Below are 19,146 nucleotides of genomic sequence, written 5' to 3'. Positions count from 1 at the left end.
CTGGTGGGACTGTACGTGGAGCAAGGCTGTTTTCCCGGAAACTGTGCTGTGGAGGAGAAGAGCCTGGGTTGCCGGGTCGGGGCAGCCCCGGGTCTGAAGCAGGTCATCTTGCATCACCACCAAAAACTGCTGTGGAAAGCCAGGGCCTTTTAGGAAAGAGCCCAGGCCACTGGGGCCGGTGTGGAGATTGCCTGGTGCCCTGGAGGCAGTGCTGTCCTTAGCAGGCCACTGGGATTGGGGTCTTTATGCCCAGCGGGCCCTGCTTTCTCCCATGGGGCCCCACCCACCTCTAGCACCTCCAGCCCGTTCTCCTCAGGCCTCATTTTCCCCATCAGCCAAACACGGAAAGGAGTGCAGGGCTGGCTTCCTCCCTGGAGGAAGGGAGGGCTATTAACAAGCAGACAGCTTCGTGGGGGCCTGGGGGGACACTGCCTGTTGGTGGGCACCTGCCCCTATGGGGGCTCTCCTGGGAGGGGCTGGCCTGGGAGGGTGGCTCCTTGTCAGCTGACCTGACCATCCCGTGGTCCTCGGGGTGGTCAGGAGACTCTGGCCGAGGTCAGGTGCAGCTGCCAATGACCCTGAGCAAGTGGCTTCCCCTTTGGGGGAGGCTGGGTGGCGGCAGAGATCCCAGCCTCAAGGCCGCAGCTTTTTGCCTCCACTTGTTGCCTCCAAGGCTCGGTTTCCTCACCTGTCAACAGAGGATCCGACGGCTCTGCCCAGCGCACTTCGGGAGCAAGCGGGGACATCCCCGAGAAACTAAAGGCCCCGGCAAGGGTCCCGGGTCACCTAACCCTGCGAAGTGCGGGGAGAAGCAGCGCTCGAGTGGGGGGGGGGGGGGGGCTGGAGCCGTGGGAAGTGCAAAGTCATCGCCCGGAGGGAAGTGGGCGGGGTTGGGGCGGCCAGACCCAGCGACCCAGGTCCTGGGTGGGTTGGGGCGGCCAGACCCAGCGACCCACAGCCCCGGTGTGTTTCAGCCCCATCCCGCACGCACCGGGCTTTCTTGCACCTGTCGAGCCCTGAGCCAGGATGCGCGCCCTTCTGCCGCCCACTCCCCCTCGCCCTGGGAGCTCCTAGCCTGGCAGACAGTCCTTCCTTGCGTCTGACTTAAATGCATCAAGCTGTATTTCAATTGATCCACATTGTGTGTGTGCGCGTACTCAGCCCTGTCTGACTCTTTGCAACCCAATGGACTGGAGCCCGCCAAGCTCCTCTGTCCATGGGATTCTCCAGGCAAGAATCCTGGAGTGCGTTGCCATGTCCTCCTCCAGAGAATTATCCTGACTCAGGGAGTGAACCCATGTCTCCCGAGTCTCCTGCATTGGCAGGTGGATTCTTTACCACTGAGCCACCTGGGAAGCCCTGATCAACATTAGGGGATAAGTAACAGAGCACACTCACTGGGAAAGACCCTGATGCTGGGAAAGATGGAGGGCAGGAGAAGGGGGTGACAGGAGGAGATGGTTGAATGGCATTATCAACTCAATGGACATGAGTTAGAGCAAATTCCAGGAGATAGCGAAGGACTGGGAAGCCTCGTGTGCTGCAGTCCAGGGGGTCACAAGGCGTGGGACACGACTGAACGACCGACTCACAACAACATGCTTACTGCGGGCTCCCAGCTCCACCACTGACCGCCACGTGACTGGACCTATCTGTGCCTTGATTTCTTCATCTGTGGAAAGGAGATAATTAAGGAGCACCGATTTCATTAGATTGTCTGAGGCAACCAGTTAATGCATGCAAAGCACTTAGGAGAGAGCCTGATGCCTGTGGAGGTCGACAAAAGTCACCTGTCTAATCAAAAGAACCGAAAGCAGGGTCTGGCAGGGCTGGTTGAGTTCCCAGGCTCACAGCAGCATTATTCACAACAGCCAAGAGGTGGCAGCAACCCAGGTGTCTGCGGACAGATGAAAAGATAATGAAACGCTATTCAAGCTTTAAAAGGAAGGACACTCTGACACATGCTGCAACATGGATGACCCTTGAGGATACTATAAAGTTGAGTAAGTCAGTCACAAAAGGCCAAACACTGTCCCTTTGATTCCACTTGTATGAGCTACTTTGAGTGGTCAAGTTTAGAGAGATGGGAAGTAGAATGACGGATGCCAGGCTGGTGGGAGGCTGAGAAAGGGGAGGTCGTGTTTAATGAGGATGGAGTTTCAGTTTTGCAAAGTGAAAAATATCCTGGAGGTGGATGGTGGTGATGGTTGCATAACAGCATATAACTTACTGCCACTGCACTGTGGACTTACAATGGTCCAAATGGGGCATTTGGTTACGTGAATTTTACTACAATAAAAAAAAGTCACCTGTCATTTCCAAGCAGACGGAAGGCATGTGGTGTCCAGGGCCTCCCAAGTCCTGGGTAGGATGCAAGGAGCTGACCACAGCTCTGGGCCAGGTGTGGGCGCACTTGCCGTCTGGGGTGGACTTGGGGGTCTGCTGCCAGCCCACCCCTGCCTGCCCTCCTGCCAGGCGAAACCAGCCTGAGGCCCAACCCCCTGGGGAGGAGGGTAATGGGACAGCTGACCAGGGATACTCCCAACTCGCATCTGATGCTCATTTCCTGCTGAGGGTGGAATTCTTGGCTGGCCTTTGGCTTCTTGTAGAAGTGTCTGGTCTCCTGAGGAGTGTTTCCTCATCTGTCAAGAGAGGGTAGGAATAGCTCCTGCCCCCTGGGTCCCACTGACGGTCACACCCCTTGGCTCTCCACACAGCCCTATTGTTAGAGGGTTGCCCTTGAGCCCGGGGCTTCACGGACATGACCCCTGACCCTCATGCCGGAACTCAGGGAAAGGGGAAGTGACTGGGGCAGCCACAGGAGGGCGAGGCAGCTTCTCTCAAGCCCCAGTTGCAGCCTGGAGCTCGGGTGAGGCCCCGGAGAGAGAGCGCGGGCATCATAGCAGCTGGGGGTGCCTAGCCTGCCCGGGCGTGTTCTTCCTGCCCCTGCCCATCAGGGTCTGGGGCTCTGAGGGGGTGGTGGGTCTGTTAGCCTGACGCTGTCCCCTCCTCCATGACCCAGAGCACTTTGGATTCTCCAGTGATTTCCCAATCTGGGGTTAGAAGAGGAGGCTGGCAGGGAGGACTGCAGATTGCACAATGAGGCCACGGCAGACAGCCACGGAGGCAGTGGGCCAGGACCCCTTGGACCATGTCCTCATCACCCTCTCTGGCTGGATAAACTTGCTGTGGCGGGGGGGGGCGGTCCTTTAGTCTCCCCTCTATGCACTAGAAGCAGCTGGAATGACCCCCTAGTCAGGAGGCACTGTGACCGTTGGTTCAGATCTGAAAAATGTCACCTCTGAGGCCATGAGGAGAGAAGGGGGTGGAGTCTGTCTTACCGCAGCCTCCTAAAGCCCCCTCTTCCCACAACAACCCCCGCAATCCCCTCCTACCTGGCCCAGAGACAGGATCGATGTTCAAGCCCCAAACTGGCCCCCAGCCACCTTTCCCAAGGAGGAAGAGGAAGTTCCCAGTTCCAAGGGACACCCCCACCCCCCCTGCCTTGCCCACTTGGCCATGCCTCCCAGGCTGCAGAGCTCTGTGCCCAGTTTCCAGGGGGAGCAAGGAACCAGAGGGGAGGGGGAGGGGGCACACAAAAAGGAGGGAGGAGCAGAAGCTCTATTAAGGAGCAAAAAGGAAGCCGGTGCCCAGACGGGAAATTCCTGAGCTGCACGGTCCTTTCCAGAGGGCAGGAATTTCTAGGATGTGAAACGGGGAAGAGGTCCTCTTCCCCAGCTCCCCTCCAGCCCCTTGACTGACCCAGAGAAACAGGCTTCAGATGGGAAACTGAGGCCCAGAGAACAATGTGACCTGCTCAAGGCCATGCCGAGTGAGGAGAAAGCCCGGCTGAGTGAGACTCAAGCCTGAGCTGTTGGGATCCCCACCTGGTGCCTTTAGGAGCCTGGCCTGACCCAGCTTGGGTCCCAGAAAGGGAAAGCGCTTCAGTGGGAGTCCTGCAGGCCTGGGTGTGGGTTCGGACCCCCATTTACTGCCTGTGTGACCTCGCGCAAGTCACTCACTTTTGTGAGCCATTTCCCCTTTTTAAGGAAGGCTGGGCGATGAGGGTGTATGCCAGGCACCAGCGTGGGTGCTCTGTCAAAGGCTGACCAGCACCCGGTCCCTTAGGGAGCCTCCTCCATGGGGGACATCTCCCCAGGGATGTGTGTAGCCACAGTGACCCCCCAAGGGGGGAAAGCACTCTCTCCGGAAGGGGTGATCCCCCAAGCGGTCAGCCTCAGAGTTAGGTGGGACAGTCCCCAGCACCCCGCGGGAGGAAGGGGACTCCCCGCAGTTGGGGGTAAAGCTGGGTTGCTAGGAGGTGCTCTGAGCTGCCCGAGGTACTGGCTCTGTGATACGCGAAAGTGGTCCTGCGTGCAGGGCCCCTTCCAGCCAGCCAATCAGAAGCTGTCGTCGGACAATGGGTCAGCACCGAACCCATCCTGTCCGGGTGCGGGGGGGCGGGTCTGGGGCCCCACTCAGGCCTGGCGACCCCCCCAGCCCCGACACCCCGCCCAGGCTGGTGGGAGGGAGTGAGCCCTTCCCGGACACCCCAGCTTGGCAGGCTTCGCCTCGCTCAGGGGGTGCGCGCGCCGCACCGGACGCGGGGACCCGGGCAGCACCCCCGCCCCGCCCCCCCTCACACTCTCTCAGGGTTTGGCCTCCGCCCGCGGGTTTTCCGCGGGGGCAGCGGGCGGGGCGGGCCGGCCCGACGGGGGCGGAGCCTGCGTCTATTTCAGGCGGCGCCCGGCTCTGCGGCGACAGGCTTGGCCCGGACACAGTAAGTGACCTGCGCTCGCGGTGCGTCCGGTGCGTCCGTCCCCAAACTCGCCCCGCGGCTGCCCACCCGCCCCGACGAGACCCGCGTCTCCGGCCCGATCCCGGTAGGGAGCGGCTGGCGCGATGGAGGGAACCCCGCGCGGAGAACCCCAGGTGTTCCGCAGCCCCCCTTCTAGGGAAACTGAAGCCCTACGGCTGAGCTGCTGCGTCAGGGTGCAGAGGATCGGGTTAGATGCTCCCAGTGGAGGGCTCTGTCCTGGGAAAGCCGGGAGGAGGGGGCTGTGCGAAGGGGCCCTAGTGTCCCTTCCTTTGCAGTAGGAGGGGCTGGGGCGGGGCCCCGAGGGGGGATGGGGGGCGGCAGGCTGTGTGACCGAGGCAGAGTCACTTCACCTGCCTGAGCTTGAATGTCCTCATGCGCAGGGACCAGGGAGGCTGGCGTGGACCTCAGCCCTGACCTGGGGGAGGAGAGTGAGAGTGTGTGTGCCCGCAGAGAAACTGGGGGAGCTGGGAGGACCAGGGAGGTGCTCCAGGCTGTGGCCACATGGTCTGACTTGGAGCATGCCCCTTCCTGCCCGAGTGTGCCCAGCCACCGGCCTCAGCTTAAAGGAATGCCTCTCCTGCTCTCTTATGCTGTGTCCAGCCACCAGGGTTAGCCTGACAGACACTGGGACACAAGACCGGGACCCTTACTGAGGCCTGACCAGGTGCCAGCATGTGGCTGTGTGCTTCCCTCACATCCTTCTTTCAGCAGCACTGTGAGGGGGGTTCTCCCCATTGCACAGATGGGAAGACTGAGGTCTATGAAGGCAGGGTGGTGTCTGGTCTACACCCTAGCAGATGGTACAACCAAGACCACAATGGTTTCTCTTTCTGCTGCACCAGCTGCCTCAGAGTGAAGGCCTGGGTGGGGGTCAAGGGGGCTGCTGCGGACCTTGGAGGGGGAGGAGATTTTGTGCCCCAGAGGTGAGGAGGAGCCGGTGATGCCGTGCGGGGACCTGCAGGAACCACGTCTGGAGGCTGGCGGGAGCCTAGCATGCGTGGGGACGGACAAGGAGGGGGCAGTGAGGGCAGAAGTAAGGCCGGTGGGTCCACAGCCACTCAGGAGGGCCCTCCCCCTCCCCCAGCAGCGGGGGCAGGGGGACAGAGGTGGGGCCTGGGCCCAGGGTGAGGCTGAGCGGCCCTTGTCAACCAGCCAGACCAGCTCCTGTGGGTGCCTGGCATGAAAGCCAGATGGATTGGGAGGGATGATGGGGGAAGGGATGGGCAGGGCAGAAGTGCCCAGTGGCCTTGCAGCTGGGGACCCTGGCTTTGGGGCTCCCCGGAGGACCCTCAGCTTGGTTCTGGAGGGGACTCGCAGTCCAAATGGCACCGGGAGGCAGCTGAGACCCAGCAGTGTAGGACTCTGCCCCCGGCATCTGGTGAGGCTGTGGGAGGGGAGAAAGTGAGGCTTCCTGGCCACTGAGTGGCTCTGGTCAAGCTCGGGGCTTTGGGAGGAGTTCCTGGGAGGATGGGCGAAGGTGGCTGGGCTGGTGGGAAGGCAGCAGGGGATGTGGAAAGTCTGACGGGCCTAATCCCATCCCCCCCACCTCCTGCCGCCTCAGTTTCCCTTTCTGCAGGGGTAGATCACCCTGTCTGCCTTGCAGGGCTGCTGCAGGGGCGAGCTGAAGTTGTGTTGTATGAGTCACGACTTGGTGTATTTACTCGCGGGTGGTGGGGCAGGCACTGTGGTTATGGGTCACCCCAGTTTCCAAGGAGGCCCGTTCCCCTCTGCTCCCCTTTCCCAGCCCTGACCCGTTGCCTCCTTTTGGGTCAGCCGCGTTCCCCTCCACCGGTCCTGGCCTGTCTTCCCCCATGGTCAAAGCGCTGGGGAGGGTGCTGCCTCTCTGGATGGTGGGGGTGCTCAGTGCCTGGTGAGCTGAGTTCCAAGCTGTTGACCATGGGGGCATTTTAAGCCTCTCTGAGCTAGTTATGTGAGATGAGGAAAATAACACCCCTCCTGGAAGGCAGTGTGGAAGTGATGGGATGGGCACTCAGGAAGGACCCAGGAAATGGAAGCTTCTGTGGTGGTGACCTCACCCCACTTGGGGAGCAGGCAGGGTGCGGTGGAGCTGAGAAGCTCGTGTTTCCCGTCTGAGCTGCTGTGTGACCTCAGACAGGCCTGCACCTCCTTGGGCTGCTTGTCCCTCCGACCTGGGAAAAGGCTTGAGGAAGTACTGTGGGTTCTGAGACCTGAGCCCACCAAGGTCATAACAGAGGTCTGGCCCTGCCTGCCTCGTGGTCCCAACAGGAACAGCTCTGTTTCTGCTCACCGCATTCCTCTGGGACCCCAAGCCACACAAGTCAAGAGAGGAACCAAGCAGAACGGAGGACGGGGCTGGGCCGGGTTCCTGCCTCAGCCCAGCCTCTAGCGCCCTGTGACCCTGGACCTCGGATCTGTGCAATGGGCCAGCAGCCTGAGCTCTGCCCCCTCCCCCAGGGTCCCCGGCGAGCCTGTGGTCCCCTTCCCTGCCCAGAGGATGGGCTGACAAGGAAGGATTTGCCAAAATGAAGTCCCCTTCTGTCTGGAGAGTCTGGGAGGGCCTGCTGGTGCTGAGGAACTGGCGTCCAGGGGGAAAGTTGAGTTGTTGGTGCCTATCTGGGCCAGTAGACAGCAGAGCCCTGGTGGTCATACGGGTGAAAACAGATCAACTTGGCTGTGTGCTTGGGCTGGGGAGCCAGGGGCCAGTCCCCCGCGACCACTGACCCTCTAATTCCCTTCGCTTGTCAACCTGCAGGCCTGAGTCGGGGTGATGCTGAAGATGCTGACCTTCTTCCAAGGACTCCCAGGCCAGCAGCCTGTGTCCGGGGCCCCTGACTTCCCCAGAAGCCCCCAGAAGTTGCCCTCTACCTCAGAGGCAGAGTCGGAAGCCTCCATGTCAGAGGCCTCCTCCGAGGACCTGGTGCCACCCCTGGAGGCCGAGGTGGCCCCGGACAGGGACGAAGAGGCCGGCAAGAAGAAGAAAAAGTCAAAAGGCTTGGCCACCATGTTCAGCGTCTTCACCAAAGGGAGGAAGAAGAAGGGTCAGCCCAGCTTAGCAGAGACTGAGGGCGAGTCTGAGTCCATTCTGCGGCCGCCTGCCCAGCTGCCCACAGGTAGGCGGGAGCCGCCTCCCCAGGCGGGCAGGGTCTGGGCAGGACGGGGCTCATTGGAGTGGATGCCCCGCTCAGCCAGGACAGAGCTGGCAGGGCTCTTGGGCGTCGAAGGGCCTCCCCTCCCTGCTTTCACCTGCTGCCCCCGATCTCAGGATCTGAGCCCGGTGTCCCCTGCTCGGGCTGGGATACCCCGCATGTTTTGGGCGTTCTCGGCCCCTGGAAGGTGACCAGGGCAGGGGGCAGGTCTCAGAACCCCAGGCCGCTAACGCCGCGTTCTGGCCGCAGTGGAGGAGCTCAAGGCCGACCTGGAGCGCGGGCGGCTGGAGGCAGCGGGGCCGCTGCTGGCGCTGGAGCTGGAGCTGCAGGAGGCCGCGGCGGCGGGCCGCGCGAGCCAGGAGGAGCTGGTGCGGCGCCAGAGCAAGGTGGAGGCGCTGTACGCGCTGCTGCGCGACCAGGTGCTCGGGCCGCTGCGCAGGCCGCTGGAAGCGGCGCCCGAGCGGCTGCGCCAGGCGCTGGCCGTGCTGGCCGAGCAGGAGCGCCAGGACCGCGCGGCGGCGGCGGCGGGGCCCCCGGGCTGCCCGGGGCTGGCGGCCACGCGGCCCCGGAGCTGGCTGCAGCTGTGGCGGGACGGCGTGGCGCAGGCGGCGGCGGAGCGCCTGAGCCGGCGGCCGCCCGCGGACGCCGAGGGCCGCACGGAGGCCGAGCGCGCCTTCCTGCACATGGGCCGCACCATGAAGGAGGACCTGGAGGCCGTGGTGGAGCGCCTCAAGCCGCTCTTCCCCGCCGACTTCCACGTGGTGGCCGCCTACGCCCAGAGCTACCACGAGCACTTCGCGGCCCAGCTGGCGGCCCTGACGCAGTTCGAGCTGTGCCCGCGGGACACCTACATGCTGCTGTTCTGGGTGCAGAACCTCTACCCCAAGTGAGCTCGGGTGCAGGTTGCTGGGCGGGGGGTCCCCGGGCGGGCAGGGCCTGGGTGTCACCAACTGCAGGGAGTCCACTGGGAGAACTGCCCAGGCGGGCCTCGAATCAAAGGGGCAGGGCCTCTGCTGGGCCTGCTTTGCCCCGGGAATCCTTAGTCTCCCCAGCCTCAGCTGAATCCCACAGTTGGGGAAACTGAGGAACAGAGAATGGGGGCAAGGACCTATCTTTCATTCCTGAGTTTCCAGTCTGGGTTAGGGGATGAAGCTGCCTGTGATCCAGAGTCGGGAAGGGCTGTGGCCAGGAGCAGGGGCCCTGACCTGGCCTGGGTCAGCCCAGGAAGCCAGCTCGGAGGAGGAGGTGCAGGATTCCACCTGCCGCAGGAGGGAGCGTCCCTGCTCTGGGGCCGCTGATAGTCTAACAGAAATAAGGGAGTCAGGCGTCGGGGGGCGGGGTGGTGTTCCCAGCAAAGGGAGCTGCCTTGCAGGGCCCAAGGCTGGGCTGGGAGGCCTTCTGGGAGCAGTGTGGGTCAATACCCAGCAGGCCAAGGGAGCACTCCCAGGCAGGATGGGGGGCACTGGGCCTGTTGGGGAAATCCCTGTTGTGCAGGGTCTGCCCCAGTGGCAGAGCTGAGTTCTGGCCATCGAGGCCTGGAGCTGTCAGTTTGGGAGGCACCTGGTGCTGCCGTGGAGAATCCCTGGTACCAACTGGATTCAGATCTGGGCATCCCCTGATACACCCAAACCCCATTCATCCCTGAGCATGTTGCTGCCGGTATCTTGGCTTTCTCTGCCCACCGAAGCTGGATAAGAAAATCCGGAGACAGAGGCAAGAACACAGCAGGCTCCTGCTTCCCGAACTGTGTCCCCGCCTCCATGAGGAACCTAGGGGATCATATAGCTGGAGACTCTCAGTCAAGTCTGGGTGGGGAGAGTGTGGATTGGCTCAGGGGTTCTGGTAGGGGCTGGCCCCGGCCTGTAGCATAAAGCCTGCAGGAAGGTGGAGGTGTAGACCGTGTGAGCGATGTCTGAGGCTCTCAGGGATGTCAGTGGTCTTGGTTGGTGCTGGTGGGTCAGCCTCCAGCAGGGGCCCAGGGAAGGACCAGGTGAGGGTGGTGGGTGAGGAGTCAAGGAGGGCAGGGAAGCTGGCCCAGGGCAGGGGGTGCCAGAGAGTCCTGCCAGCCGAGCCGGTTCCTTCTTGTTGGTCCTGACTTACCAGGACTCACCAGGAAGTGCCGGGCCTGTCCCCTCTGCCCCTCCACCTTCCTGTCCCGCTGACCTCAGGGGCTTTAACCTGGGGCCCCCTGGGGTCAGTGCTGCTGCTGCTGCTGCTAAGTCGCTTCAGTCGTGTCCGACTCTGTGCGACCCCATAGACGGCAGCCCACCACGCTCCCGTCCCTGGGATTCTCCAGGCAAGAACACTGGGCTGGGTTGCCACTTCCTTCTCCAATGCGTGGGTCAGTGCAGCGGGACGCTAAGCCCTGAGAAGGGGAGACCAGGGTGGCTCTGTGGAGGCCCGTGTGGCCAGAAGTCTGGGGAGAAAGAGGGACGCAACGCATCCAGGCTGGGTGTGGGCCGGGGTGGGGAGTGGCGGGACGGGTGGCAGAAAGGGCTATTCTTGAGCCTCCGGGCAGACAAAGGCCCTGAGGAAGTGCCAGGGCTGGGCAGTCCCCAGGGGGCTCTGGGACCCAATGGAAGTGCCACAAGGATGGGTGGATATGCCTCCGTCCAGGGTGAGGTCGGGGAGGGGCAGACAGCCCTTCCTGCTGGGACTGGCCCTCCTCTAGGGGCAGCAGAGCCAGTCTGGTGGGGGAGGCCGGGCAGGGCTGGTGGGATGCAGGGTGGGAGAGCAGTGGGGGATGCTGGGAAGGAGACAGAAGGTGAGAAGGGGAGGGGGAACCCTTGAAGCAGGGAGATCAGACCGGAAATGTGGTTCTGCCCGCCGCAGGGGGCAGAAGGGACTGTTGGAGGCAAGGCAGGGAGCCCGGGAGGAGGGTCCTTCCGTGTGCCAGGTGGGAGATGGGGGCTGGGCTGTGGGGTGCCTCTGGCGGGGTGGCTCGAGGCTGATGAGTTTTGGGAGCATAACCTGGAGTAAGAGTGGACACGGGTGAGAGAGTGAATGGAGGCAGGGTGGTTCCGGGGTTTGGGCCTGGATCGAACTGACATGGAGAGGCAGGGGTTGTGAGCACTGGAGGGAAGGCGACTGAGCTGTGTGCAGGGCTCTGGCCGGGGCGGGGGGACGGCACTGGTTTCCTCACACCAGCCCCTCTGCCCACAGCGACATCCTCAACAGCCCCAGGCTGGCGCCCGAGCTGCAGGGAGTCAGACTGGGAACCCTCTTGCCCCCGACCCAGATCCGGCTGCTGGAGGCCTCGTTCCTCTCCAATGAGGTGGTGAGTCCAGGGCCAGTGCCGGCCAGGGCTGAGGGGGGCCGGGAAGGAAGCAGCGGTGGGACGGGGCAGATAGGATGCCCACGTGGGCTTCGTGCTTCCCTGAGCGGGCCCCTCCTGCCCCCCAGGCCAGCGTGAGGGAGCTGACAGCCCGAGCTCTGGAGCTGGAGTCGCAGCACTGGGCCCAGGATGTGGCCCCGCAGAGGCTGGACAGCCGCGGCCACAGTGAGCTGGCCATCGACATCATCCAGGTGCCGCCCGCTGCCCCGCTTGCACCGGCCTCCTCCCTGTGGGCAGGCGCGCCCGCCGCTGAGCACAGACCCCCTTGCCCCATGTCTTACCCACGCCCACCCCTGCCCCAGCTCTGGACCAGGTGGGCTTCTGCTCAGTTTCACCCCCCACCCCTGCAGATCATCTCCCAGGCCCAGGCCAAAGCCGAGAGCATCACCCTGGACCTGGGCACGCAGATAAAGCCCTTGCTGTTGGTAGAGCTGGCCACGTTCCTTAGGAGGTGGGTGATGGGCATGCACACCCGGAGCGGGGCTGGGGGCTGAGGGGTCCCTGCCGCCCCCTCTCTCAGAGCCCCAGCCCCTCCCTTGGGCCCCAGGTGGAGATCGTAGCTAGACCAGCACCCCCTCCCGGCCCCTAGGGTGTCTGTTATTATGAGCAGGAGTTCTTGTCCCCCTGCACCACCCACCTGGGCGCTGAGCCTCAGGTCATCTGACCACCCCCCGCCCCTCCCCCCACTGCTCAGCAAAGCCCCCGGAAGAGCAGCCTCCAACTGCAAAGATGCTCCCCCGAGGGACTGAGGGAGGCCCTGGCCCCCCCCTTGAAGTGATACTCCGGTCTGCGCCCCCAGAGTTCTTTTGGCTGCCCCCCTCCCCTGCTCTGTCTGCAGCTCTAGAGGGGCCCTGCAGCTCTAGGGGGAAGGTGTGGGTGCTGCAGAGCCAGGCTGGCGCCCTCTCCTGGAGCTCTGCAGGGGCCCTGGCCCCGCTAGGCTGAGCGTGTGAAGTCAGTTACCGGATGCCTACTGCGTCCCGCCCTGTGCTGTGGGGGCCCACGTGTGAAGCCGGGAGGCTGGTTGGGCAGGCCGCCGGAGGCTGCTCCTGTCCCAGCGTTTGACTGCTCCTACGTGTGCTCTTTCCCTTTCACCAGCTACCAGCGCGCTTTTGATGAATTTCTGGAGAGATGCAGACAGCTGCGAAATTACAGGGCCAATGTCATCGCTAACATCAACAACTGCCTCTCTTTCCGGTAAGGGCGCTGGGCAGTGGGGGGAGTCACTGCGGCTGCCTGCCCATGTTGATTGGGGGAGCTGGGAAGCCGGTGGGGGTGGGGAGGGATGGGGGTGTGTGGGGGGGTGCAGAGGGGTGGGGGAGGTGCCTGGGATGGGGAGGGAGGAGAGAGGAGGAGCAGCCTAAGCAGAGAATTCAAATGAGCAGGGTGGAAAGGAAATGCCCAGGGCTTGGGAACAGCAAACATTGATCCCGTGCTGGTGGGTCAGGAGCTCACGCAAAGGATTTCGTTTATCCTGTTAGCAACTTTGTTAAGTAGATACAGTGGACTGTGTCCATTGAACCCATGAGCACCCTGAGCTGTGGAGAGGCAGAGCACTTGTCCTCAGTTAGAACAGGATGTGGTTAGGCGTGTGTTAGGTGGGTAGGCTGGGTCCTGCCTAGGGAGCCTGGATGGAGTGCCTTGGTCTTGACCCCGCCGAGGGCTGGGGAGCCAGGGAGGGTTCTAGAGCGATGGTTTAGGGAGATTCGCCTGGGGCTCACTGGCTCTCTAGGTTTAAGGCTGCAGGCTGGGTGGGGCTGGCGTGACCTCCCTGCCTCCTGTGCTTTCAGGACGTCCGTGGAGCAGAAGTGGCAGGCGCCACCAGACCTCCGGAGCTCCCTGCTGAGCCCCCTGAATGAGCTCAAGAGCCGCGGCTTTGATACCCTGCTCCAGAGCCTGTTTGGGGACCTAAAGGTAGTCCAGCCTCCTGCCCCATGGCACATGCTGAGTCTAGTGCTGGAGGGGCTGGGGGAGGGCCTAGGATGGTGGGGTGTGGGGGGGTGGCAGAAAGGAAGACTCAGCATGAGGAAGGCGTGGCACGGGGCAGCTGCAGGGAGGCTGGTGGCCCCGTGATGGGGCCATGGCCCGCCCTTGACATCACCCCTGCTCAGCCTGGGGCTTGGCCTCATGGGCCGCTTAGGACCCCGGGGTGCCTGAGGTGCCTCAGCACCCCTCCCTGGTTTGGACTCCACCTAGTCCTCAAGTTTGCCTGTACCTTTCCCTTGATGCCCCCAAGCCCTCCTGCCTGCACCCTGCCTCCCAGCTGGGACGCTCAGACCCTTGGCAGCTCCTGCCACATCTGCGGGGTCCAGGGAACCCCCGAAACCCTTAGTGCCTGTACCACAGGAGGAGGCGGGGGTCCTAGGGGAGGAAGAGGGGGCACTCCCTGCCTGCCCCCGGGGGGAGTCCCCCTTGTCCCTAGTGCCCTGTGGCTGCGGGTGACCAGGCGGTGACCCTGGATGACTCGGCAGGCAGGGTCGTCATAGGCCCAGTCAAGCACAGGACTTTGTTTATGCAGGAATTTATTTAAGGAGGGAGGCGGTAGAGAAAGCCTCAGGGCAGGCAGATGGCAGTCCCAGCTGGTCGGCCTTGGAGAAGGGGACACAGATGCAGACCCGGCCTCCGCTTCCTGCTGGAGCGCCAGGGGAATCCTTAATATAACCCTACCCCTGTCGCGGCCCCATGTGTGTCTGTGCGTGCGTGTCTACTGGGCTGGCCCTTCCTCTGCCGGGTGTGGCCACATAGCCTGACCCTCTCTTGCAGCCGCTGTTCAAGAAGTTCACACAGACCCGCTGGGCCGCCCCCCAGCAGACCCTGGAGGAAATCGTCTCCGCTGTGGCAGAGAGGATGCCCGAGTTCTCAGAGCTGCTGGACTGCTTCCGGGAGGTGAGGGGATGCTGGGCTGCCAGTGGGGGGACACGCAGGCAGACGTGTGGGCGCGCACACCCGGATGTGCTTTTTGGCTCTGGCATCTGCCCCTCCCTGGACCCTGGCCTTCAGGGAGGTGGTGGGTTCCCATGGCCCTGCCCGCTCGCCCACCCAGGAGCTCCTGGAGGTTGTCCACCTGCACCTGGTGAAGGAGTACATCACCCGCCTCTGCAAGCGGCGCCTGGTCCTCAAGACGGCGGAGCAGCAGCAGCAGCTGGCCGGGCATGTCCAGGCAAACGCCCAGCTCATCCAGCAGTTCTGCACCCAGAACGTAAGCCCCCACCTCTGCCCCAACCTCCCATGGTGGTGGGCTGCCCTCCTGCTCCAAGCTCTTCACGGGCTAGGACAGCCCCTCTGGGCCTCTCCAAACCTGATCAGGTCCGACCTGAGCCTCTCTGGGCCCCTGGGTGCACTTCCGGGCAGGACCAGCCTCTCTCAACAAAACCCGTGCCTGCAGGGCTCCCCGGCCACCTGGCTGCACCACGCCCTCCCCACGCTCGCAGAGATCATTCGCCTGCAAGACCCCAGTGCCATCAAGATCGAGGTGGCCACCTACGCCACCTTGTACCCTGACTTCAGGTGAGAACCAGGGCCTCCGAGCACCCGGGGAAGGCAGCGTGGCCCCGTGGTTCCCCGCTGCAGTCGGAGCCTGGGGGGGCGGCCAGAGTGAGTCCCTGCAGGGTGCCCAGATCTTTACAACGGCTGTTCACTCAGTCCTTGCCGCCACGTGGTGGGACTGACACTCTTCATCCCCGTCGTCCAGGTGAGACCCGGGGAGTATGAGGGATGTGTCCAGGGTGACGTGTCTGGTCAGTTGTAGAGCCGAGACGACAAAGCCAGACATCCGGCTCCACACCGCATGCTCTGAGCCTTTCCTTCAGAGGGGGATCCAAGACCAGAGGGACCAGGGACCTGCTGGAGGCCATGGCATGTCCGTAGTGAAGCTAGGGTCCACCAGTCAGCCTGGGGGTCCTCAGAGGCTTGACCTGTGCCCTGGGGCCTCTGTTCTAGAATGGAGGCTCAGTCCCTGATTGCCTGAGGATCCGGTGAGCCAGGGCAGTGGTCCCTGTGGGTTGAGGCCTCTGGTGTGGTCAGCCTGTCCCAGTGTAGCCTGGTGCAGCCGCTGGCTGGTCTACTTCACCTATTCAGCCACCCATCCACTTACACACTCACCCGTCCATCTACCAACTGATACAGGCACCTGCTTACCCATCTGGACGCCCATCTAGCTATCCATCCATCTGATCATGCCCTCATCTACCCATCTGTCCGTCCTTAGATCTATCCATCCATCTACCCATCTAGTTATCCACCTGCCCACCTACCCATCTATCCATTCATGTATCCTTGTATCCACCCATCCCGCAAACAGTTGTCAAGTGGTTTCCTGATCGGTACCAGGCTCTGTTTAGGCACCAGGATGCAAGGAGTTACAAGACAGACCAGGCCTTCTGACAGACAGATAGTCAGATGAGGGTTAGCAACGATGAGGTCATCCGGCGGAGGACTACTATTTGCAAGTTTTAAGAAATGTTTAACTGAGGTTGTGAATGGTGGGAGGTGCTGACTTTAGAGCTGGAAAATCCTCTCTGGGGAGGTGACTTTTTAAAAAATTTTATTGTTTACTTTGGGCGAGGCTGGGTCTTGGTTGCTGCGTGAGCTTTTCTCTAGTTGCAGCGAGTGGGGACTGCTCTTGAATGCAGTGCACGGGCTTCTCATGGTAGTAACTTCTCTTACTGCAGAGCGCGGGCTTTAGGGCTTGAGGGCTCTTGAGCATAGGCTCAATAGCTGTGGTCCATGGGCTTAGTTGCTTGGTGGTATTTGGGATCTTCCCAGATCAGGGGTCTCCTGCACTGGCCGGCGGCTTCTTGATGGGGAGGTGACATGTTAGCTAAGTGCTAAGGGGTGAGAAGGAGCTGGTTACAAGGGCCTAGGGACGAGCATTCTGGGAGGAACAGCCAGTGCAAAGCCCAGACCGGGCAGGAGCTTTGGCACCCTCTGGAGCCCCTGCGGCCAGTGCTGCCTGAGCACAGTGGGTTAGGCAGAGCGGGGCACCCTCGTAGGTAAGGGGGTTGGCTGCCGGGCCCTGTGGCTCCAGCCAGGAGTCTGGGGAGCTGGGAAGGGGTTTGAGCAGGGGTGTTGGTGAGCAGGCTGGACTGACGGGACCCTCTCTTTGCCAGCAAGGGCCATCTGAGTGCCATCCTGGCCATCAAGGGGAACCTGTCCAGCAGTGACGCCAAGAGCATCCGGAGCATTCTGGACATCAACACGGGGGTGCACGAGCCCTCCAAGGCCCTATTTTCGCTTATAAAGGTTGGTTAGCTTTTCCTGCAGCCTGACCTCCTTAGGAGCGCCTGGCAAGCATGGGACACCACCACTCCGTTTGGGGGCTGTCAGACCAGCACCAGCGTCACAGCCCCACACAGCCCCTCCAGGGGTCCTGCCTTCTGCTGTTGCTTCTGCCCAGGCCTGGCCAAGGTGTGGGCCCCTGGGCCGCTGGAACTGGACAAGCCATGGTGTGTTGACCCCTCCTGTGGGGTCAGGAGCCATCGGGGGAAGCTCTGTGGATGACAGTGGAGCTTGCATGCCCTGAAGGAGGAGTCAGGAGGGTGTGTGGCTCGGGACCCAGCTCTGGGATAACCGCCTGGGATAACCGGGGTCCTGCCACACCTGCCTGAGGACCGCCTTGCTCAGGCTGGGTCTCCGGCCTCCCCAGCTCCTGACCAGGGCCTGGGCCTCGCCCCTCCTGTCTCCTCTGGTCCAGGGCTACGTCAAGCCGGCCTCAGCCTGTGAGTGGAACAGAAGGAAGAACTGGAGGAGAAAAAAGGGACAGATGAGCTCTCATCTGGGATGGGGTGGGGGGACTGGAAAAGGGCCTGTGGGATGAGAGGGCAAGTGGGGGCAAAGCCAGTGTCCGAGCCCCTGACCCCCTCTCTGCTTCCCCTCGGGTGTCCCCTGAGGATGGGCCTGGGAGGTCCAGGACCTGCTGGGTTTTCTCGGGCTCTGCCTCCCCCGACAAGGGGCAGACCCGGGGATGCCTCTGTAGGTCCTCCCCGGAAGTCAGGCTGAGGTCAGGGCAGGGCCATCTTGACCTCTGACCCTTTGGCTCTGGGTCAGTTCCCTGTTGCCAGTCTAACAAACTTCCATAGCTTGGGAGCCTAAAACAAGAACTTGCCTTTCAGTTCTGGGGGTCAGCAGTCTGACGTGGGTCTGGTGGGCTGAGCCAGGCGGTTCCTCTGGAAGCTCTGGCGGGGAAGTTCTTTGCTTTTCCCAGTTTTTAGAGGCCAGCCTCCCATACTTCTTGGCTTGTGGCCCCCTTCCATTTCCAAAACCAGCAGCGGCCAGTCAAATACTTTCTGCGTCTCAGCGCTCCCCTCCCACCTCCCTCTTCCGGTTTAAGGCTCCTGGTGGTGACCTTTAACCCACCAGACAGTGACCTTAACCTACCCAGGCACTCCAGGATCCTCTTCTGATGTTAACGTCAGCGGATTATTAATTCCATCTGACAACCTAATTCCTCTTCCAGGGAAACTAACACAGTCACAGGCCCAGGGATTAGGATGTGACCATCTTTATGGGGTGGACATTACTTTGCCCACCACAGCCTTCATCCATCCCCTGCCCTGTGGAGTGCCTTACCCCACCCAGGAAAGCATAGGTTCAGTCACCCTCCTTGGCCTGGGGCAGTTGAGAGGCAGGCGGACCGCCCCGCCTGTGCCTGCAGGAACGCCCCTCTGTGACCGGGTTTGCAGCCGGCTTTCTTGGACTTGTCCCCCTCTTTCCAGGTACTGTGGCCAGAAATTGGCCCGTGTAAATGGTTCACGAAGGCCTTTGTACATTTGTAGAAGTTTGCACGTTTGACGTTATTATTTTTTGATAGTATGCTTTTGTATGTTTTTTTAAGAACAAACTCTTGGTTTTTATAGCTTAATATAAAACCGATTTCAAAAGTGGCTGTGGAGTGATTTTTCTTGGGAGAGGCTTTCTCAGCCTCTTGGGGTCTGGCAGACTCTGTCCCCCAGCGCTTCCTGCCCGCCTCTCACCTGTGAGCGTGACCTTTGGGAGGGTCTGCTGTGGGCCAAGGCCCCTCACTTCACCCTTCAGTTTCCTCACCTGGAGATGGCGATCACGAACCTGTCTGACTCCCCCACAGTCCTTTACAGAGAGAGGGATGGCAACATTTCAGCTCCGTGCATCAGGCCTGGTGGGAACTGGCTCTCGTATTCCTGGAACTGACCTTGAAGGGCCCAGCTGTGATTACAGCTGGCCCCAGCTCTCCTCCACACCCCCATCCTGGCCCAGGATTTGGAGAAGGGCAGAGTCCCTGGGAGGCAAAGGGGAACCTTGGTGAACTCATTACACAGAGCTGGAGGCTGGTGGGGGCGCCGGAGCGGGATGACTAAGCCGAGGGTGGGCGGAGTCTGGGGTCCAGCTGGAAAGGCCTGGACGTCAGCAGCTGGAGCCGGGAGGAAGGCCCTTTGGGATGAGATGCGGGTGGGATGGACCCACTGATTGTGGGGAGCACCCAGGGGAGGGGGAGGGACAGGCCACCCCAGGCTGAGCTCCGAGTGTGGGCCCTGGGCAGGTTGGAGCCTCGGGGAAGGGGGTTGGCTGGTGAGTTTCCCCCTTCATGAGTTCCCCCTGCGGAGCACAGGAGGAAGGGGCAGGAGGGAGGGGGAGCTCATGGAAGCTGAGGACCAGATGGAAAGTTTCTGATCCAGGCAGCTATTCATGGACCAAAGAGAATGGATTTGGACCCAAAAATGCAGAGGGTGCTGAGATGCACCCCTCAGCCTCCCTGCAGCAGGGTGGGCCAGGGTCCATGGAGAATAGAGGCAGTCAGAGGCGGGGCCCTGGGGTCGGGGAGCGGGCTGGGTGGGCTCCATGCTGGCACTGTGGGGGGAGCCATCCATGCTCTCACTGTAGGAGGGGGAGAGACG

The 19,146-nt window shown here is 62.1% G+C and overlaps 1 protein-coding gene across 3 annotated transcripts; it reads left to right on the top strand.

Moving 5' to 3' along the window:
* The first annotated feature begins 4,680 nt into the window (after positions 1-4,680).
* Positions 4,681-18,159, top strand: TNFAIP2 (TNF alpha induced protein 2). Of its 3 annotated transcripts, none has more exons than XM_088829833.1 (12): positions 4,681-4,780; positions 7,554-7,911; positions 8,197-8,833; positions 11,110-11,224; positions 11,350-11,472; positions 11,632-11,732; positions 12,377-12,475; positions 13,069-13,192; positions 14,042-14,164; positions 14,322-14,477; positions 14,664-14,785; positions 16,387-18,159. In XM_088829833.1, the coding sequence occupies exons 2-12, from the start codon at positions 7,569-7,571 to the stop codon at positions 16,526-16,528; spliced, it is 2,085 nt and encodes a 694-aa protein (XP_088685959.1). In that variant the 5' UTR covers positions 4,681-4,780; positions 7,554-7,568; the 3' UTR covers positions 16,529-18,159. The 3 variants fall into 3 exon arrangements, with proteins under 3 accessions (XP_088685959.1, XP_088685958.1, XP_055274573.2); XM_088829832.1 differs by having other exon boundaries at positions 4,771-4,883; XM_055418598.2 differs by lacking the exon at positions 4,681-4,780 and adding an exon at positions 4,824-4,932.
* The last annotated feature ends 987 nt before the right edge of the window (positions 18,160-19,146 follow it).

This window comes from Moschus berezovskii, chromosome 21, assembly GCF_049115385.1.
Source record: "Moschus berezovskii isolate FMDL1 chromosome 21, NW_MosBer_1.0, whole genome shotgun sequence".
NCBI lineage: Eukaryota > Metazoa > Chordata > Mammalia > Artiodactyla > Moschidae > Moschus > Moschus berezovskii.
This window is presented reverse-complemented; position numbering and strand designations above follow the sequence as displayed.

Coding starts and splice junctions, on each gene's coding strand:
- TNFAIP2 (XM_088829833.1), top strand. CDS start 7,569: ATGCTGAAGATGCTGACCTTCTTCCAAGGACTCCCAGGCCAGCAGCCT. Junction 7,912..8,196: donor GCCTGCCCAGCTGCCCACAG/GTAGGCGGGAGC, acceptor TTCTGGCCGCAG/TGGAGGAGCTCAAGGCCGAC. Junction 8,834..11,109: donor GTGCAGAACCTCTACCCCAA/GTGAGCTCGGGT, acceptor CTCTGCCCACAG/CGACATCCTCAACAGCCCCA.